The following is a 22362-nucleotide window of genomic DNA, read 5'->3' on the forward strand; positions in this document are numbered from 1 at the left end:
TAGAAACATTTGGATGAATGCATTTATTTGCAAGAAATTTAATTAAATTAATTTAACTCTTTCCCCGCCAGCGTTTTTTTTAAAGTTGCGTAATAGTGCCCCCCCACCGTATAATAATAGTGAAACATGGCTGGAAAATGTTGTCAATTGCAGGGAAGCTTTATATGATAAATGACAGAAATTTCTGTCAGTGGTGGGGAAAGAGTTAATTCATTTCCAGGCACTAATATTATTTTGGTCAAAAACTGGCAAACTGGTGGCATCCATGTTTTTGTAACTAACCTGCTGACTGCTGGTGATGTCCAGGGTCTTCTGCAGCTCTCTAATGTCTCGTGTCACCTCCTTCAGCAACAGCTTGAGTCGGTTCCCGATCACATGCACCTTCTCTTTGGCCTCCAGACAGTCAGTGCCTTCCGAGTGGACCAGCAGCTGAAGGGACATGTCCTGCAGGGACGCCACCTTCAGCTGCGTGTCCAGCAGCTCTCGACGGATTTGCTGTGGAACGATCGAGTTTAATCAGAACAAGCATAGAAAGTTGTAGCCCAAGTATGCTGTATAAACCGAAAAGAGAAATCATTTACCAGAAGCGTTTTGTGATGCTCCTGTAGTGTATCGCTGTCCTGAGTGTGGTCAATCGGGACAATCTCATTCCTTCTGCGATCGATATTCTCCAGCCACAGAAGGAGACCGTGACTCATCTCGTGGAAGTCCTGAGCAGTAAGAAAAACAAGAATCAGATGATTTTTGTCACAATCACGTTTGTTTGGACTCTTTGTGTTTCGTCATAGTCTGCATTAATCATTCATTTGTTGTCACGGACACTAATTATGTTCAGCTTTGCATTCATTCATCACCTGTATATATGTTTGGTTCTCTTTCAGTTTAGTTTCCGGTGTCGTGGATGTATTGTATGTTGCTCTGTTCTTGTTTGGACTACCCATTGGATTTATTAAATATGATCTAATTACCTTTGTCTTCATCTTCATCTTTGTGTGTGTTTATAAACCCCCCTTGTGACAATTTTTTATAATCTGTGTTTTTAGCACCTAAACATTTACACCGCCCTGCATCACATTTGCTAAATGAAATCCAATACTTGTTTCTTACTCATTTTTGGAAGCTGATTTTAAAGAAAGTGCCTAGTTTTGCTCTGGCACGTCATACTTTTCACAAAATAGTGTGCATTAGAAAATAGAAAGCGCTTTGTAACGTTCTTTGACATTAAATTGAGTATTTGAACATTTATCCACTTCTTTGCAGATTATAAATTAAATGATACATTTTGAATCCTACTTTTAGCCATTAAAACTGAAAGCTGATATATTATTTCAAAAATCTTCACTGTTATTTTGTGAGAGAAAAAACTAAGTGATGGAAAGTGATTTTTTTTTTACTGATGTTTTTAAACTTAGCATCATAAAATTAGGTAATATTAGATATATTTTCTGCAAATCAGCAGAATTTTTTCAAGATGCATGGTTGATATGAAAGCAGACGTTATGAACGTCTTCTTATAACAGCTTCAAGATGAGTTGTTGGTGAGGTGTTTCTTGCCTGGCACTGCATGAGAGCGTGCTGGAGAGCGTTCCTCCACTCATCCAGAGAGCCGCTCAGACGTTCCCAGCGGTTATTCATCTCCTTCAGCCGGCGCTGCAGGTCTCGCGCCTCCTCGCTGTCCGACTGCACAAACTCAGCGCTGCAGAGGTTAATGGACAGCACGATGGCCTTACGCTTATCCAGAGCCTTCTGCAGCTCCTGCGTGGGGTCAACAGAGGGAAAGTGTCAATAATGAACAAGCTGGACAACAACAAAAAAAGATAACGCTTTCAAAAAAGACATTAAGTCGTTTCAAAGAATATGGCATTAGTGATATTTTAGTATTATTTTAATGCTATTATAACTTTCCTTATATATAACGTTTCTCAAACTCGGTCCTGGAGGGCCGCTGTCCTGCACAGTTTAGCTCCAACACTGATCAAACACACCTGAGCAAGTTAATCAATGTCTTCAGGATCACTAGAAACTCACAGCTAGGTGTGTTTGATCAGGGTTGGAGCTAAACTGTGCAGGACAGTGGCCCTCCAGGACCGAGTTTGAGAAACCCTGCTCTAAATGATCAAAATGCTCAAAACTTTGATAAAAACAATCTACTACATGCCTTCTTTCGTCTGATTGATAGTTTATACTTTAGCAAGTAAAAAGCCTTTTACAATAATTGTACTTTCAGGTCATGGTTCACGTGTCTTTTTGCTTTTGACCATATAAATATCAGCCACTATACCAAATTGGATATTTTTTCTCAGTTTTGGGCCTCTGAATAATTTTGAGGTGCTTTTCCTCCACATATACAAACTTTTTCTAGATTTTATTTAGCAGATTTTGCCTAAAGGTTAAATAAACTGTTCAATAAAAAAAAATCTTTTTTTTTTTTTTTTTTTAAATATATATATATATATATATATTTTTTTTTTTTACTATTTAATTTGTTGGGCTTTACAGGGTTATATTTTAGTTTGAAAAAAGCTATATAGAAATATAGACATGACAAAAGCACAGTTTTAGTCATTTTAGTACTTAAAAGTATTGGTAACACTTTACAATGAGGTCTTATTTGTTAATTAATGCATTAACTAACATGAACTAACAATTGAACAATATATTTTTGCAGCATTTCTTAAATTTTAAATTTTATATTAAAGTTACTTATGAAAATATTTGTTTAGTTTAGTTCACAGTACATTAAATAAGGTTAACAAACAATTTTGATTTTTAACATTAGTAAATATTGAGATTAGCATTAACTAAGATTAATAAATGTAGAAAGTATTGTTCATTTAACTAATGTAGTTAACTCACGTTAACAAACAAAACCTTATTGTAAAGTGTTACCAATGTATTTCAGTTAGTTTTTCATCTAATATTTATATCTTATTTCATTTAGTAAAGAACAATGTCTGTGAGTGTCTGACCTTGAGTTTCTTGATGCGTAGCTCGATGGTGTGTATGTCGGTGCTGAGGTCCAGTCCCCGCTGCTGCTCCAGCTCTTCTTCTGTCTGGTCCATCCATCTGCAGACGCTGTTCAGGTCTGTGTTGAACTGCTGCCACTGCTGCATGTTCTGCTTCATGCGCATCTCTTTACTGAGAGCCTGAGCCTGCAGCAGCTCCCAGCGCTCGATCACACCTGCACAACACAGTTGTGCACATCTGTTAGCATCACTGCATACTGTGTGTCATCTGGGCTACACTTTATAGTAACAATAATATTTAAGAACACTGACAAACATTATTACATCATATGATGCATCAGACAAAAGGAAATCAAAATCCAAAAAATTTTTGGGACTTCATCCTTCCCTCGGGTCATCTTGACCCGGAAAATATTTGTGAAAAAAGTGCAAGACCTCAGGACTTTTGTCCTGGAATGCGAGGAGGAATGCTTCAGTACACATACAAAAACCTAAAAATGCACAAAATGCACAAAATGCAAACTTAAAATGCTAAAACTTTACCAAAAAATTATTTTATAATGTCTACATGTGTATCTGAACGCATACTGAAGAGAAACTGACTTTAGGACCCAGCGGAACAGCTCATTTGCTCCAAATAAAGCTATAAGGCCATCTAGTGCCTAGAGTCATGAAATATCAATGTTATATAAATTTTTTTTTCCACAAGAGGTTGGCAAAGACACCCATTGTAAGATATTTTAAGCTGAATTTAAAGGTTTATGCATGAAATTGTGAGTTATTTTGAATTTAAGTTGAAAGAATGTGAGGAATGTGCTTAAATGACTAAATTACTATTTATTTATAATTTATTGATCAAATCTAGTAATTTAAAAGGTAAATCAAATAAATAAATAAAAATCACAAAAAAAATCTCCCAAAAAAATTACATTAAAAAATAGAAAAAACATTATCAAAATGAAATAAAATAATCTTTTTGGACAAAAAGAAAAGGTCATTTTGACCCACGATTAAAGGATTTGTTACAGAACGCGAGGGAGGGATGAGGGTTAAAGTGTGTTGACCATTCACCAGTTCCAGCCTCCTTCTTCCCTTATCAATTAACTTTGTTAGATTTATAATGACATATTCTGCTATTTTCCCTCTGCTCTGTTGCCTATATAGGACACTACCAGCATTAGTTTTAATGAGAAGTTTGAAGAATGCATGTGTTTATGTGCTCGGTTTTGTACCTGAGGTTTGGGACTCGGAGCTGTTGGGGTTGACAAAGCCTGATGTCTTGTCATCCTCGTCTTTCAGCTCAAATCCCACTCGCTTTACTGCATCTATACTGCCACGACATTCTTCAAGAAGACGCATCTGAGAAAATAAAATATAACAAACAAGTCATTGTATTCATCTAGCAAATTATTTCTTATTCAAAGCACATTTTTTAATACAGTGACAGACCCCAAATAAATCAATATATGATTTTCACTCACATAACCCATGTATGTGGCATCCAGCTCCGGGCCAGTGGGAGTTCGGCTGCGTATGATGTTCTCCGTCTGCTGCAGATGGAAGCAGCTGGTGTTAAGAGCTTTATCCAGTTGTCTGATGTGAGTCTCCAGTGAGCCAGTGTCACCTGTAGAGGAACACCAAAACACTTACTAGTGCAGGAACAACAGGAAGTCGCATTGAACCGCACAGTGGAACTGTGTTGTCGCTCTCAGGCCTGATGCGGTGCATGATCAAGAGACAAGACATCACAACATTGCTTTCTCATTAGTCAAACATACTAGGAGCTTCGAATCAAATTGATCATTAGTCAAAGCAGTTTACAATCAGAGTGAATACTGCTCTTCAATATTAATACAATATTGCATGTTTGTTTGTTTGTTCAGCATTATTTATCTGGGGAAGTCAATTAAGAAATATTTTCTTATTTACAATGACAGCTTGGCATAATGGAGATTTGATAGTTATGGAACGACTGATTGGCTGATATTTGGCATCTGTCGACATCAAGCTTATGATCATATTTTCAAGGCAATTAAACACATTTTCCCACAGAACTGTCATTTGCGTAATAAAATATATCCATTCTTATTGTTACTGTAATGCAAAAAAAACATGATTTAAATTGTGTAGTATTTATAAATCTCATATTTAAACTAGTGTTGTTATTGGTAATTCAAAAAACTTGATGCCTTGGCAACTAACTGAAATAAAATAAGTTGAAAGTAATAAAATTGACTAAGCTAAAACAAAAATAAAATGAAATGAAATAAAAATGTTTTTTATATGAAGTAGCATATGTTTAACAGTAATGAGATGTTTTATTGTCATGAAAATAATGTCGAAATAAGTAATAAACAAATAAATAAATCCAAAAATAAAATTCCCTCCCATTTTGAACCTCTAGATATTGGCATCGGCCATTAAAAAAAACCATATCAGTCGACCACTAATACTAGAGTAAACAATTGATTTCAATAGATTAGATGATAAACAATAGTTTTTTTTGCAAAGCAAAGCAAAACATTTTTTTGTAAATCACAGTCTGCTCTGATTGTAAAATACAGTGAGTAATGCTGTTGATTTGGAAATCCAAAAGTATTAGAAACCAAGGACAAACACCAGAGTGTGCATCAACCTGTGACACTACATGCAAACACTGGAAAACTGATTATACTGTGTGAAAACACAAATCAAAAGAAAAGGGTTAGAAAATGCAGCCGATGGTCGCAGCACGAGGCTCTGTGCTTTGATTCGGCTTGTGAGTAGAAACTAAAGATCAGGCAACAGACTAGTGAGTGAGTCCCAGATTTCTGTGACTGCTGTTGCCTACCAGCGCTGGACCTCAGAGTTTGCTCAGTAAGTTTTAGAAATGCCTCAGGACTCTCTGGAATCACTACATCTGAAAGAAACATATACATGCATACAGTACAACACATGAATGAATGCTGAACCGCACTAAAAACTTATCAGGTCAATTTAAAATCTCACAGGATTCATTTATATTCTCTTATTACGTGGCTCTCTGAACTGCTTGATTCTGATTGGTCAGTAACGGCATTCCCCAACAATGACCGCCGTCAATAGCAAAGCCGTACAAAGAGGGCTCATCCTGGTATTTGAGGCCGATGCTTCTTTCGCGTCTCTTGTATCACAATGAGGACGCGCTCTCTCTAGTTACATTTAAACTAAGCTGGTGCCATATTGTGTCTCAGTTACTGACTGTATTTACTGTAAATTGAAAGTATAAAGAGGTCATTAACATTATGGGCCCTATTTTAACGATCTGAAACGCAAGTGTCAAAGCGCAAAGCGCAAGTAACTTTGTGGGCGGGTCTTGGCGCTGTTGCTATTTTCCCAGCGGGATAAATGGCTCTTGCGCCTGGCGCAAATCTAAAATGGGTTGGTCTGAAGTAGCTTCATTATTCATAGGTGTGGTTTGGGCGTAACGTGAAATAAACCAATCAGAGCGTCATCTCACATTCCCTTTAAGAGCAGACGCGCTTTGTTCTAAAGCGGATTCCTATTATAACGGCGGATTTGCCAGACGCGCGCCAGGAGCGGTTCACAGCCAAGGAGAGCAACGCTCTCGTCAGGGACGTTGGGGATGGAGAAACACACCCAAATTAACTTCGGTTAAAAAGGCGTATGATAATTTGGGTAAATGTGTAAGCTAGATGTATGCTTTTATAATAAATTGTCTATCTATCTATCTATCTATCTATCTATCTATCTATCTATCTATCTATCATAATAATGTATGATTTGCAAAAATGAAAACTGCTGCTTCTGTGTAGATGAGAGAATCAAAGTGTATGCGCGTTGTGCACACGCTACATTGATTATGGCCAAGCATGCGCCCTTAAAATAGTATATGAATAACATGCGCAACGCGCCACTGACTTTAAACTATTTTTTCCTGGTTAGTGGCGCAATTGTTTTCTAAACCTGCAAAATAGCATGAAGGAACGTTTGCGCCGGAACACGCCTCCTTTTTTGCGCTGAACCGCCCAGGGAGCGCAAGTTCATTCCCTAGTTTAGCGACGTGCTTCTGTGGAGGGAAAAGCGCGCTTTGTGCGGGTGCAAAATAGGAATGATACATGCGTCAGTGTACAAAGTCAATTGCGCTGGGTGCAAGATAGGGCCCAAGATGTCATTGTACTATAAAAATATCCTGTTTTTTTCTGTTCAAGTTTCAGAACTCAAAACTTCCTCATTAGTCCATAAACGGCTTTCATTCAAAATCAAGCTGGCAAAACGACTACATTAATAAAACTACATTATGCCTTAAATGTCTTGTCTTGTTCGAACTTGTTTATTCATCTAGGCTCAAATTTGCTTGCTAGGAAATGTTTCTCTTTTTGGAAGCTTTGCATTTAATGAGCTAATATTTCAAATCAATGTTTTGTGTCTAATTATTTACTTATGTGGCAAGCAGTCATGTAATAAGCTTTGTTGTTATAAACTTTGTGTCGGAGTCCTGATCACTCTACCAGTTTTTTGGTTTTTTTTCAGAACAAATGGAGAATCACCATTTTTTTGTTTCAAATAGAGATCACGATTCTGAAGTGAGTGATTAGGGTGCCATTTGGGACAGGGCCACAGATGGATCGTTGTCATTTAGGAATGTGATTGTGTGATTTTCAACGATTAATCGTGCAGCTCTGCCGGATGGATGTACATTATCCCTTACTTATTCTCTCTCATGTGTTTATTGGACGAAAGAGCCCACACTGACCTGAGAGAGCAGATGCTGAGCCCTGCAGGTATCCATCCTCTCCTTGATCTCCTGGTTCGGAGGACAAGGCTCTGCTGGCGCTCTCCAAACCCCGGCTCAGGTCATAATCATGGTCCCACTCTAGAGGGATGGAGTCCACACTGGCCGGAGTGTCTCGACCCGACCGTTCGGCCCGTAGAGGAACTGCCAGCGACGCAGACCGACTGGAGGAGGGCAGAGGGGACAGAAAACCGTCACCCAGGCGCTCGCTCCACGGAAAGCTGGACACGTCAGCAGACTCGTCCAGATCAAACTCCCGGTCCGAGTACGAGACGTCATGCTCATCGTCTGTGAGCTGGATACAGAAGTTATGATCATTGGTGATTGAAACTTTGATGAAACATTGACTACATTTATTAAAGTGGATGAAATAAAATGTGAAAAAATGCATATAAAATAAATGAATGAAGACTAAATTAATAACCTAAACATAAAAAGTCTAAAATAAAAAGGTAATTATAAATAAATATGGACATAAAATGAATGTAAAAAAAAGACTGCAAGAGAATATCAGTCAGAAAAGGCATCTGATGTAGTTAATGTACCGGTAATCGTATAAGTTTCTTGTAGTAGCGTTCCACACGTCCAAACACTTCCTGGCAGTAACGCTGCAGTTCTTCGAGCTCTTCCTCGATCACAGCAGCATCTATCGGCTCACTCTTTTCTAGAAGAGCTTCACCCTGCTGAAATATGTGGTCAATCTTGCCCGTGTTCAGAGTGATCTCCTGCTGGAACGCCTGGATGGGGCAGAAAACCTCCATAAGAGAATGACACAGGAGAATGTGTGCAGGTCTAAAGGTCAGAGACGTACCCTCAGCTGTTTGATTTTGGCCTGGACGTCACATTCTGAGAAATGCTCGATGTTGGTTAACTGCAGGTCCATCTCAGTCAGCCAGACCAGGATACAGTCTCGCGCCGTCTCAAACTCCTCCCTCTGAGATATAAAGTGCTGTGGTGGACATTAAAAATGTTTCGCAATCAAAAAACAGATTCAGAGTAAAAGTGTTTACCCAAATGGACTGCAAGGTTCATTTACAAAATAATATTAATAATAAATAATTTAAATATGCTTTAAATAATATTATATTTCATTAATGATAATTATATATAATAAAAACTATTATAATATAATATAATATCATAATATAAAAGTTTTAAATAATATATTTTATTAATAATTATATTATAATAAAAATAAAAATAATAATAATAGTTATATTACTACTAAATATTTAAAAGTTATATAATACTATTTATTTAAACAAATTGTAAATAATAATCCAACTTATATATGTATCATCATGGTCTTTTTTTCTCTTTAGCTGTTCTATATTTCAATTCAAAATATTTACCTTTTAATGCTTAGCTTTCATTTGTTCATGTCTATAGTTTCAGTTCAAAAAATGGTTACAATAAGTGCTGGATACAGTTATGCATTTGATAAATTAACTTTAATTTAACTTTATCTAATTTTGATGAGCAGTTAACATGAATGGATGAAATGTTTTATAAGCATGAATATAAAATAAGTTCTTTTCACAGATTTGTTATTATAATATATAGCGATGTCTGTCATATTTGTATAAATGTTGGTTAAAACGAATCAAATGTCTCTGTACCTTTAACCTGCGTAGGACCGAGGGCACTCTTCTCTGTAGGTTATCCCAGCGCTGGTTGGCATCGTGGGCCATTTCTCGCAGACTACAGGACGCGTCAGTGCGATTCTCACGTGCCAGTCGCTGATACTGTTTATTGATCAGCTCCAGCTGCGTCAAACTTTCATGCACTTGCCGCTGAAATGTCTGCAAAAGCACATAAATGAGCATCATAAATCTGTTCACTAATATTACATTCATTCTGTCTGGATGACTCTCACCTCAAATTTCTTGAGCTCCTCTTTGGCAACAGTGTAAAGGACACCTGAAGAGTTTGGCAGTGCGGCCGTCTTCTCCGACACCATGAGCCACTCCTCAAAATGAGAGAAGTCATCGAGAAACTTCTGCCAGAGACGCCACGTCTCCTCAATCCTTTCAAAAGAGCAGGATTTAGGTTTAGGTTAATCGTCATTTAGCAGATACATAACACATATTCAGCAGTGCAATTATCGCAATATTTTTTAATAAAATAAAAATTTAAAAAGCTTAAACGACAATAGAAATGCTGGTTTGGCAACTAACTGAAATAAAAAAAAGCTGAAGTACTTAAAATTATTAAAACAAACTAAATTAAAAATAAATAAAATTACTAAAATGAAAATGAAAACTGAAAATATAAAAATAAAAGCAAAAAAGGCTACATCATGCTCACTTGTATACTGCACACAAAATGTGCAGTATACAAGTGAGCATGATGTATCCCACAAAGCAATGCGCTCAACTTGACTTTACATCTTGAGAGTGATGGTCAAGCCAAAGGTTGTAATATCAACCATTTTATAAGATACACATTTGAAACAAAATGACACTAAAATGCAAAATAAAATGCAAAATAAAATTGGACTTGCACATCCACCATGTTTGTAGTTTTTTAACACTTGCTATTCGTGTTTGTAGTTCTAATCGAATCCTCGTCCAACACTCAATGGGTTGTGGGCAATATTAGCCGTTAAAGTGTGTATGAATCTGCACTTCAGATTCTAACCAGAAAAAGTAGATCATCCGGGTCTCTTTTGAATACTCATTTCAACATACTATGATCTGGGACACTAATTCTAATTTCTAATACTATTTAGGACGGATATTATGCGAATTGGGATGCATGAGCTTCATCAGCTGGTCTTACTTGAGTCTCCTCTCCATGGACATGGCGCAGATGCTCCTCCAGCGGCGGTCCAGGCTGCGTGTGGCCTGCTGGATGGAGTCGCACTCCGCATCCGTGGCACAGGCATCACAGTCGTGCAGCAGAACCTCACACAGGTTCAGCACAGACGCCACACCCGTGCTGTGCTTCTCGATGTCTCTCTGCAGCTCCTGGATGAACAACACAAACGAGGTTTTATCTGAAGTAAGCGCATAAACTTAAGGGTTTATTTTTGAATGCATCATGTGTTTTAGTACCTGCTGCAGATCCAGTTTCCTCTGGATCTCCTGGTAGTCGCAGGTGTCGTAGACGATGGGACGGGACAGTTCGGTCTCAATGTGGGCGAGCCACGTGCGCAGACTATTCATGTTCTTATCCAACTGCTGAATGGCCACTAAAGTCTCCCGTAGCTTCTTCGCTCTGTATAGACAAAGAAATGTTCACCTTGCTCACACATTTGTACACAAAATCAACATCTATATACAGCATACTACTTTAAACTAAAAAACTTTTTAAACTAAAAATGCAGATTTAAACCTGCATCTCCCTCATGAGCACCATGGCTCAACGTGACTGGACAGGTGCTCTCCAACATTTTAAAGTCATTTTGAGTAAATATTGTGAAAAATAGTGAGGATAATGCCAACCGAGCCACAAATGCGGTGTGTGTTACCTGGCCCCTATGAGGTCGAGCAGGTGCTGCCAGCGTTCGTTGACTTTACCGAGTTTGTGTTCTATGTCAGAGGCTTTGCTCTCGTGACTGGCCAGAGCTAAACGTTCACCCAGCTGTGTGAGCTCATGTTTATTCTCCTGAGCCACCGCCACCTCCTCCTGATAGTCCTGAGAGACAGTGACAGAGACATGGACAAGCATTCTTAAAGTTACTATAGTTATAGTTGATCAAATTCAGTTAAATTCTAGCTCATCATTATTGCAGTGATTATTATGTTTCTATCATGTTATATGTTTGGCAACAGTTCTTCTAACCCTAATTGATGGAGTGTGTAGCTTTTCATTTCTTAAACAACCATGTAGGAAGACACATCATGGCCATATTCCAGGAGGACAATGTCAAGATTCATCAGGCTCAAATTGTGAAAGAATGGTTGAGAGGGAAGCATGAAGAATGAATGTTCATACAACATGCCAGAAACATAATAATCACTGCAATAATGATCCAGTCATAGACTCTTTTTTTTTTTGGGCAGGGCAGTGTATATTTTATAATATATAGATATATAATTTATTATACAGTATTATATATATAATTTAACAAATTGTACATATAATATGAAATAAAATAATGTATAATATATACACAGTATATATATCAAATATAAAAAATAAAATAAAATCAATATTTTAGTGATGAGCATAACGAAGGCAAAGATTTGATTAAACTGTTACCTTTCGTAGTTTCTCAATCATCTCTTCGATGCTGACGTCTCCATTCTGGGATACTTTGCTTTCCATAAGTGTCAGCCATTCACACAGCTCCTTGTATTTATCATTGAAGATGGCCCATTCATTCAGCTTCTCACTCACCTGCTGTCTGCGCAGACACAACTGCGCAGACAAATACACAAAAACATAGGCTTTAAGTAATTACTATAATAATAATTTAGGTTTAAATCAACCAGTTTAAATCAAATATTTAGCCACAGCGTCTTTCTGTATCTTCATAATGTGCAAAACTAAAGTGCAAATAAACGCACTGTTACACACTGTAGCCCAAAACTACTTTAAAGAAAAAGGAAAATATCAGACCAGAGCATAATTAAAAAAAACAGCATGAGAGAAGAGTTTCTGACGGTCTGTATAAATCTACAGTTAACTCTGTCTACTGAGATATCAAACGTACATTCACATCCTGTGGTGTCTCAGCTCACGCACCGGATGCCACAAAGATCGTGCATAAACAAATCATACTTGCTTTGCATTCGAGTTTCACTTTCAGTCAAATGCTGGTGCTTGGTGCTTTGCATTACTCTCTACTAACAAAAATAATATATATATCAGGGTTTCTGCAGGGATCTTCAATTTAAATGTAATGCCTTTTCAATGCCATTTTTTTCATTTTTAATGCCATACACAACCCATGACTAACCACGGATATTATATATATATATATATATATATATATATATATATATATATATATATATATAAACTTGATTAATCACACATTTTTTCCACAATTAAAAACACTTACATTTGTTTAGGTTTATATTAGTTTATATATTTTATAATGTAATCATTTCACAGTTAATCTAAAAATGAATGTAGAGACAACATAAAGACCAGTTTTACTGATACTAATACAGCTACTGATATCTGGATAAAAATGATTTCTCCCCCCTAATTTTAAACATTAATTATAGCCATCCAACATTACAGTGTAATTGAAAGCTATATCAATTTTTTAACATTAGGCTTAAACAAAAAATATGACAACTTTTAATTTAAGTGAAATTAACAAACAATCCTCACATAAACCTATAATAAATGTCATATTTACCTTTGGCCTTCCTGTCTAACATACAAAAATTGATTGAATGAAGTTATCAAACAGTCTGCACAGCATAAATTATAGATTAAATATAGACTAATGCTTATTAAAGATACAAGAGTTCTTTAGTCAATAGCAGTGAGTAATTTTCTCTGGTGCCTTTGTTCTGTGATTAACTTTACTGACAGTAAGCTTTATTGGCTGCTGTCCCTTTAAGAGCAGCTGCTGACAGAAACACGGATCTAACACGCGCCTCATTCTCTCACAACTCTTTGCGTTCATTAAAGACTGCTCTTATTTTATGAGGATACTCACAAAACAGATATTTTGGCAAAACAGATATTTTGGCAAAAAAAAAGCGCGAAAGAGGACCGTGTGCGCACGATCTGGCGCGCGTCTTTCTCTGTGTGTGTGTGTGTGTATGTGTGTGTCACATAGACAGGACATTCACAGGCAGCGCGTTTAAAAACAGCTTTAAACTGGACAAAAATAATCTCATGCGTTAACGCGTTAAAAAAAAACGCAAAGTGAGCTTCAACAGCGGATGTCAAGCTGATGAGAGAAAGTTACTACACATAGATAACTGCTGTCTGCCTTTTCCCGTCGATCTGTGGCTGTCAGACTGCATGAGATTTTACGGCGTTGATTCCCATTGTAGCTACCCAATTTAATACCTTTTTACAAACGCTGCAAAATCATTCTTTAATTTGACCACCAACCATGTTCTAAATTGTTTGTCTTCCATGCACTTTCCCAGTTTTCTGGTCTAGTTTTATTCCTGTTGTTCATGCTGTCCAAAATTACTTGCGCCACCTCTGCAACTTTGCTCCGGCCAGAGGCAATCACCCATCTGTTTCCACGTGTTTTTAATCACACTAACATATTTTGCGACAGCAAATACAAATTATTAATTATGAAGACTATATTCAAATAAATTGATAATATAACATTTTCTTCAAAACCATAACAAAATGTAATGCCTGTAGGATTACAATTTAATGCTTTTTAATGCCATTTAAGGCCTTAAATATCGCAAAATCCATTTAAGGACTTTTAATGCTGTTTAATGCCCCGCGGAAACCCTGATATATATATATATATATATATATATATATATACTCTGATGCAGTAATGTTAGAAAAAGGAAATGTAACTAAAGCTGCACAGCAAATATCTACCTGTGATGTCTAGGAGAGTTGCCCTTCATGATTTGAAAATCTGCACCAACACTAACGGGCATATGTAGTAAAACAGCACCACCTAAAGGCTGTGTACCTGGTGACAGATCTCCTCCCACTGCCGGTGCAGGAGTTCAGTGCGTTCCTGCAGCACACGCAGATCCTCTGGACTGATGTAACTGCACAGAGACTCTCTCAACACAGTCAGATGGGTCAGATCCTCCTTCCAGCCATCAAACTTGCTCTCCAGATCCTGAGAGGAATGTAAAGTTAATTTCCCCTCATTTCATTGTTACTCAGTTCCACGTGAATCTGAACTTTGCGTACCTTGCAGCGCAGTTGTTCAGACTGCAGCTCCTCGTGGCGATCTGGGAGCGTCTGGGAGAGCTGTCGTTTAAATGCTCTCAGTTTCTCCAGAGATCCTCCGATACCCTTTTCACATCTCTCCCAATCCTACAGAGTTTGAATCCAGTCAAAATACATATATCACATTCTGAACAATTATAGTATCATGCAGTGACCTATCATTTGAATACTAATGTAATGACGTCTGATTTACAAACAAATCATTCTTGTGAGCCGATTCTATGTAATGATTTGGTCGAACTCATGTCTTTAGTACAACATTGAACAATAAATGAGACATCTGTTTGAGAGCAAAATTAAAGGTGTATGATATGGAACTATAAGAAAGCAATATTTGACAAAATTAGTGTGACAGCATCAAACACCACAATTATCTTTACAATAAACTAAAACACCCTTATTTATATATTTTTTAATTAGTACTATTTAAATATTATCTTGATTGTTATTAAAAAAATCTTGTTGTAATTATTTACATTTTTATTTACAGCAATTTATAATACTTATATGTATATAATTATTTTATATTTAGTAACTATATATTTACTTAGGCATAAACAATAACACAAAAAAAAAATGAAGTGAAAGAACTTCTAGAAACACTATTGGGTAATATTCACGGTTTTTATGACCAATAAATTATGACTATGACAAATAATTATAATTTTCCATTACTGCTAATTGGAGTATTTTGACTATAGAATTTTAGAACTATTTTATTTCCAGACTTGGAAATTACAATTTAAAAAATGCCCTGATATTTTGAGGTTTTCCATGATCGTAGCATGGATGACTAAAATGAATAAAATTTTGGAAGAATCTTTTTAAAAGAAAAAAATCACTAAAATGATCCAGACAATAATGACTGCAAATGAAGTCACATACCCTGAGCAGGACGGCCAGCTCCTTCTTTTGCTCCTCCAGGCAGATGTTGGCATGTCTCCAGCGCTCCTGTATGTTGAGCAGCTCGTCCTGTAGAGCCGCTTCGGCCCGTGAGTCAGCTGACAGAAGCAGCTGTCGTCCTGCCTCCACCGTCAGGATGTAACTGCCCTGCTGTCTCAGCAGAACCTTCTCTCTCAGCTGCAGAACAACAGAGCATCAGCCATCACAAAACCTCAACCTGGGACCTCGTTCAGAAAGGTGTGCGTGTAATGATCCTAAATGTGTACGTACATCTGATATGTTCCAATGAACAGTTTAAAAGCGTCTGTATGCACAAAAATGTTTCTAAATGCATCCCTCTTTATAAATTGCAGATTATTTTTAATTCAAGCGCAAGTGATTCAAAGCCATTCAATTTCACCTACAGAATGGCTACAAATATCTGTTCATGATTTAGGAGCACAGCACTCATCATCAAACAAACGTATGTGCTGAAGGCATGGCCTGTTTGCAGCTCATTTGCGCATATAATTATATTAATGCGTTATTTTAGCATTGAGATACTATTATAGTTTAAAAAATATATACTTTTATGCTTTTTTTCGTTTTAATTTTTAATTAACATTTTAGTAATTTTGTTGTGTTTTTGTCATTTTTATTACATGTTTTCTCTCTTTTAAAAAAAAATAATATGTCTATATAGGTTTTATGAATTTTTATTTCAGTTTTAGATTTAGTGATTTTTCTACATCAAATTAAGCTAAATGAAAATGAGAAAATTTACTTTGGCAACTAGCTAAAATAAAACAAGATTTTTTTATATTTTATTTTATTTCAATTAATGAAAATGTTTTTATGGTTTAGTTTTAACCATAATATTCCTGCTGCCTATTTATCTTCACATTTTCATAAATGTTGTTGAATTTTGGCACTCATATTTCAGTAATTCAATTAATTAAAGATAAATAGGCAGCAGGGTTATTACAGTCAAGTAAAAATTGTGTTACTTGAAATAATATAAACATTAATTAAAATAAAATGCTCTTCAGTTGGTGTACACATAATAATAATAATTTTTTACATTTATAAAATATATATATATATATATATATATATATATATATATATATATATATATATATATATATATATATTTATATCAGCTATACTGCAAAGGCAGTATTTTCATGTACTGTAGTTTAATTTGGTTAAAAAAAATTTAATAAAAACTATATAGACTTTAAAATGAAAACAGAAACAAATTTAAAATATTAATAAAAACTATAACATCTCAATGATAACAACATAACACTAATGTGTAATTATTTTCAGTACCAAGTATATTTTTTTCAAGGAAAAATAGTAGTATATGTTAGTATAAAAAATTGTTATTATTTATTTATTATTATTTGTATTTAATTTTTTATTACGTAAAAAAAATAAACAACTTTTTTGCGTTTTATTATGATAGGACAGTTAGTTGACAGGAAGCGAAGTTGGAGCGAGAGAGGGGGACGGGATCGGGAAAGGTCCACGAGCCGGGACTCGAACTCGGGCTGCCCAAAGCGCAACTGTGCTATATGTCGGCGCGCTGCCCACGAGGCTATAGGCGCCGACTTATTTATTTAGTTTTATAAAAAAGTGTTAGTTGTGTGGTGTGAAGGAGACGTATGAGGTTCTCAGAGGTCAAAGGATATTTACCTGAACTGCGTCCAGCATGGCTCGTGCCTGCTGTAGTGGGACAGGTGCGCCCGCCTGCAGGGTCACGGCCTGATGGGACACTTCCACCAACCACTTCCGAAGCTTCTCCCCCATCTCCCTGTAGCGCTGCCACTGGCGCAGGAGACTGTCTATGATGCCCCGTCGCTGCTGTGCGCGTCTCACCACTCCCTGCCACTGGTTACTGAGCAGAGCCAGCTTCAGCTTGAACTCATCTCTGAAAACACACTCGCCGTGAGTTTCAAATGAAGTATGCTGATACTCGCATAAGCACATTTCGAATGATGATGTCCCTCACCTGTCGTCCACCTGTCCCTGCTCCAGCATTCGCTGTCCATCGCTGATGATGGAGTGAAGGATCTGCTGTCTGCTGAACATCTCTGCCTGAAACAGCTGTAACAAACAAACACAGCTTTGTTGATTCATATTGGTCCTTTATTAGTATCTAGACAAGATTTGAAACAACTAAATTGCGTTTGTATGTCTCAGTTCACAGCTCACCTCATGAGCTCTCTGTTGCTCCATCAGGCTCTGGAAGTTTCCAGAAATCTCCACGGTAAGTTTCTCCTCCGTCTGCTCCAGGAACTCCATCCACGTCTCACACTTCTCCAGAAATGTCTGCTGTTGTAGTATGAGGGCCTGAAGTTTACTGAGAAGACAATTTACATACTTTAGAAGGTCAACAGACACTTGACATTATCTTCTGTAATATATTGTATATTCCCATGAAGGTCTTTATATAAAGAGGGGGATTTAACCCTATAAAGCCTGTATCATATTTAATACACAACTTTCTAAGGCCTCTAAATGTTAAACATGATCAAAACTTGTTGTACAAAATCTACTACATGCATTTTGTTGTCTGATTGATAGTTTATACTTTTTTAAGTATTTTTAAAATTGTAAAAGCGTCCACCTTCAGGTTGTGATACATGTGTCTTTTTGCTGTGAAATATTTACTGTTTTTATCAAGTAAATGTAAGAATCCCTTTTATATTGTTGCCAATATTTCAAGAACTTTTACTGGACTTAAGCAACTGTAACAACATTGGCTATCGAATCATTCGTCGTTGGTTTGAATTAACAAATTCAAATACTCTGTGTTGCTAAAAACATTTCTTCCTGAATACAAAAGCTGGTGCACTTTGAACTCGTGAGTGCAAATCATGCTTCGGCTCCAGCTAGTCGGCGACAAATGGACTTTTACGACACTAATTGCACCTCAGAGACATTCCAAACCCCCTTCCCCTCTCTGGACCACAGAGAGATAACGAAACTTTCTATGTTACACACACACACACACCTTTGGTATTAGAACTTAGAAATATAATTTTCATATAAGTACAATGCCATTATGCATGTGTGATTAGTTTTGCTTTATAATAGAGGTGTAGTTTTCCAATGCGTAATCTGGAATCAGCATTCAAGATTGTCTGGCAATTGCCTTCCCCCCACTTTGTTTTTATTGCCCTAACGGAATGTCAAGCAAACTGAGATTCCAGGAGAGGAGTAGGAATAAAGTGTTAATCCTACATTTATGTATAACCACTTAAGAAATGTATAAACAAGGATTTGATTTTCCCATATCAAATTTGTGTATCTGCAATGTTATCGTGTATTAATCAAAACTTTAAAATGTTTGTAAGATGCATACAAGTATGTAACTTTGTGTATTCCCATAATCTTTCATATGACATGTTTTATATCATTTTAAATCTTGAGACTTAACGGAGTTGAATCTCGATAATAGATTGCAATGATATGATTATTACTATATGAATCATCTTACTAGAGTATTAAGACAACACCATAACTCCCTCGAGTGGGTGTCGCCCCCCAGAGACAAAGAACCTTTTCCCGCTTCAGATCTTTGGACGTTCATTGGTTGTTCGTGCGAACAGAGGCGTCAACCCATATTTTCCATAAAAGACCAACTCAGGAAATCTCCGTGAGCACTTTCACGAACCCGCTTCGTCAGCGAGAAGACCCATGGCTCCCTTTTAAGGGAGCATTCATTCTCCGTTTTCTCTTTTATTTTCTTAAGTCTTTTCTTTATTTTCGTCTTCGGACTCAACGAAGCAAATGCAGCAGGCAACTTCAACTCAAAGAGAAAGACTCTTTTGAAAATCCCGCGACCGCGCTCACGGGAAGACACGAGAGCGCGAGCCCTGTTTTCTTAAGGAAACACGCACGTTGCTCCTAACGACGCACGCACGACTTTGCGTCTGCAGCAACAAAGAGAACCATTTTGCAAGATAAGTTTATTGAACTTTTAATGTGATTTGATTCCTTGCTGTCTCTCAAAAGGTTACATTGCCTGTGATTTTGCCATGCAGAGATCATCTCGGTGATCTCTCTCATCCTGAACTTTAGTTTCACTTTCTCCCTTTCATCCTCTCCCTCTCTCATCTGTTATTCGTTTAGTCTTGTATTTTGTTTACGTGTCCTGTACATACATATTTACTCGTGTAAACTGTAGTATTTCTGTATTCATTAGCTCCATGTATAGTCCAATTATTAAAATTCATACTTGATTGATTCTGTCTGCCTGCTCATAACTAAAGTCAATGAGATGTTTTCGATCTTAAGCTACAAAGCTGATTTGTTACTTTAAGTAACCTAATCTTATAAGAACAGGAGAGTTGTTTTTATGGCCAGAAAATAGCTTTCTGAAATTATAAGAAGTGATAACTTTATTGAGAAGGTTAGTAAGTTAATCTTATGGTCGTTTGCGGGACAGACAACTGTTCGATAATTACATTCATTTTCCATTAAGGGTTATCTCATAATCGATCTGAAATAGGATTTTTGATATATGAATGATGAATTATAATTCGTTGTGATTGATTATTCATATATACAAATCAATCTATTTTCAACTTCGAATAAATTAATGTAACTGTAAAATGCAAAATATTAATCATATTCATAATTAATTATTAAAATTCCCTATAGATCATTTGAGCTAATATTAATATTAATGTACTAATGCCAGTGCGGTTACACAACTTAGGTTTATATAATTTGAAAAACAATCATGTTTAAATGTATCAAATATGATACATCAGGCTTTTGAGGAACATTTATTTGTCTATCTCTCAATCATCAATGCATTCAACGGAGCCCGGGAAGTCACCTGGAGGAGAAAAAAATAAATCTGTGGCCACAGCTTTGCAATTCATCCCCTCAGTTTATAAACCGTACTCACAGATTCTTAAATTGTTCCCTTGGTTTTAACAAATCGCGCCCACAGATTAATAAACAGTACCCATCCATGCGCTCATATTTGTAAACCATACCTTCGGTTTTTCAATCCATACCCACAAATTTATAATCCTTGCCCACGCTTTCACAATCCGAAAAACATGGAAATAATATGTGTTTTTGTTTGACTGGAAATTTGCTGTCCGCATGTTTCTCTTCACGAGACATGAATAACTTTTGTGTAAATGAATTAATTAATTCCATTGTATGGAATGTGGGCACCCACCAGCCGAAACATAATTTGGCACCTATGATCATTATTATTATTAGCCTATTATTATTTTACAACATTATCTTTTAAATCTAAAGTCAATGTAACCGATAGGTGAGCAATAGTTAAATCAGTCGGCACAGATTTCTAAAATGAGGGACAAATCATAAATTGCGGGAACGGATTGTGAAAGTGTGGGTACGGATTATGAATTTGTGAGTACGGACTGAAAAACCGAAGGTACGGTTTACAAATCTGAGCGCACGGATTGTGGGTATGGTTAATTAATCCGTAGGTGCGATTTATTAAACCGAGGGAACAATTTAAGAATCTGTGAATACGGTTTATAAACTGAGGAGACGAATTACAAAACTGTGGCCACGGATTTACGGGACTTTTCTCTCCTATAGGTGACTTCCCGGGCTCCGTAGAACTGCATTAAATTATCTGTGACAAAAAAAAGAAAGAAAAGAAAAAAGAAGAAAGAAGAAGAAGCAATTAAATATTATCTTTCTTAAACATTATTGGGAGATATAGTGACAACTGATATTTATATGCATTTTATTTCAGTAGTCTGCTATACCGTTATAAAGATCTCATTGATTTTAGTAACTGCATCAAATTGCATACTTTTTGCCTGATGTATCAAGTATGATTATTTTAGAGCTTGTCTAAAGGTTCAATAAATTGTTTAAATTTAATTTAAAACATATATATTTTTCTGACATTTATTTAATACGTCAGGATTTTTAGGGTTAAGAACGGGTTCTGAGAAGGAAGTACTCTTTCTAATGAGCTGGAGCTAACCTGAACCTCTCAGTGGTCTGAGCGGAGGTGGCGGACCAGCTTCTGTTGAGGTTCTGCATGCGTTTGATCTCAGAGTCGTTGAGAGGGAGTCTGTAACCCAGTTCACTCAGTCTCTCCAGATCAGGAGACATACTGCTGAACTTCAGCATTTGTTTCTGCACAAAAAACACAGCAAAAACACATTGATGGTCAATCAATATATTGGCCAGGTCAATTTAAGAGATTGCACACTTTCCATTTTCTGACTTTCTGTTATTTTGAGGTTTTGACTATTTTTTTTGAGGAAAACTTTCATTAAATTTCTTTGTACATCTCATTTGCTATGATTAAATTATTATGCACACTGCATATTTATATGTTATTATAAAGTAAAAAGTGTGGACATACACATTTCTTATTATTACTATTTTCAACATTTTAGAATAACAGTAAAGTCATCAAAACTATAAAATGCAACACAAATGGAAGTATTATAATTAGTGACAAATGTAAAATATAGAGTATTTAAGCATTCAGATCAAAAGGTCTTTAACATAACAACAAATAGTGTCAATTTCATCCAATATTTTGTCTTGGACCTCCCTGACCCTGGGTTATTTTAGTATTATTTATATACTACTATAGTATTTATTGATATTTTAATTTTGCTTTTAATTGAATTTTTTCTTGTTAATTTTAGTTTACATTTTAGTATTTTTTATTAGCTTTAGTCCTTTTAATTATTTTTTAATATTTTTTTAGCTTCATTTTTATTTCAGTTTTAGTTATTTTAATACTTCAACTTATTTTATTTTATTTAGTTACCAGCTATTTACATTTTTCATTGAATATTTATATTTTATTTCAGATTTATTTCAATTAACAAAAATTATTTTAATAGTTTTAAT

General features: G+C 36.1%; 1 protein-coding gene across 10 annotated transcripts in view; it reads right to left on the bottom strand.

Moving 5' to 3' along the window:
- Window positions 1–22362, bottom strand: part of syne1b (spectrin repeat containing, nuclear envelope 1b) — a 131441-nt gene that overhangs the window by 6159 nt on the left and 102920 nt on the right. For 6 of the 10 annotated variants that reach the window (XM_084097596.1, XM_084097593.1, XM_084097592.1 and 3 more), the window contains 23 exons: window positions 21476–21630; window positions 17695–17842; window positions 17492–17586; window positions 17176–17410; window positions 15478–15672; window positions 14554–14679; window positions 14324–14479; window positions 11947–12105; window positions 11213–11379; window positions 10797–10959; window positions 10522–10709; window positions 9617–9767; window positions 9360–9542; window positions 8552–8689; window positions 8286–8477; window positions 7702–8035; window positions 5797–5865; window positions 4448–4590; window positions 4199–4325; window positions 2970–3181; window positions 1555–1755; window positions 582–710; window positions 283–495 (listed from right to left, as the gene is read on the bottom strand). In XM_084097596.1, coding sequence (XP_083953722.1) covers window positions 283–495; window positions 582–710; window positions 1555–1755; window positions 2970–3181; window positions 4199–4325; window positions 4448–4590; window positions 5797–5865; window positions 7702–8035; window positions 8286–8477; window positions 8552–8689; window positions 9360–9542; window positions 9617–9767; window positions 10522–10709; window positions 10797–10959; window positions 11213–11379; window positions 11947–12105; window positions 14324–14479; window positions 14554–14679; window positions 15478–15672; window positions 17176–17410; window positions 17492–17586; window positions 17695–17842; window positions 21476–21630 — 3879 coding nt within the window. Of the gene's footprint in view, window positions 1–282; window positions 496–581; window positions 711–1554; window positions 1756–2969; window positions 3182–4198; window positions 4326–4447; window positions 4591–5796; window positions 5866–7701; window positions 8036–8285; window positions 8478–8551; window positions 8690–9359; window positions 9543–9616; window positions 9768–10521; window positions 10710–10796; window positions 10960–11212; window positions 11380–11946; window positions 12106–12306; window positions 12386–14323; window positions 14480–14553; window positions 14680–15477; window positions 15673–17175; window positions 17411–17491; window positions 17587–17694; window positions 17843–21475; window positions 21631–22362 lie in introns of those variants that run through there. The other 4 variants (XM_084097595.1, XM_084097594.1, XM_084097598.1 and 1 more) reach the window with 2 other exon arrangements.

This window comes from Abramis brama, assembly GCF_963993115.1.
Source record: "Abramis brama genome assembly, chromosome: 21".
Lineage (NCBI taxonomy): Eukaryota > Metazoa > Chordata > Actinopteri > Cypriniformes > Leuciscidae > Abramis > Abramis brama.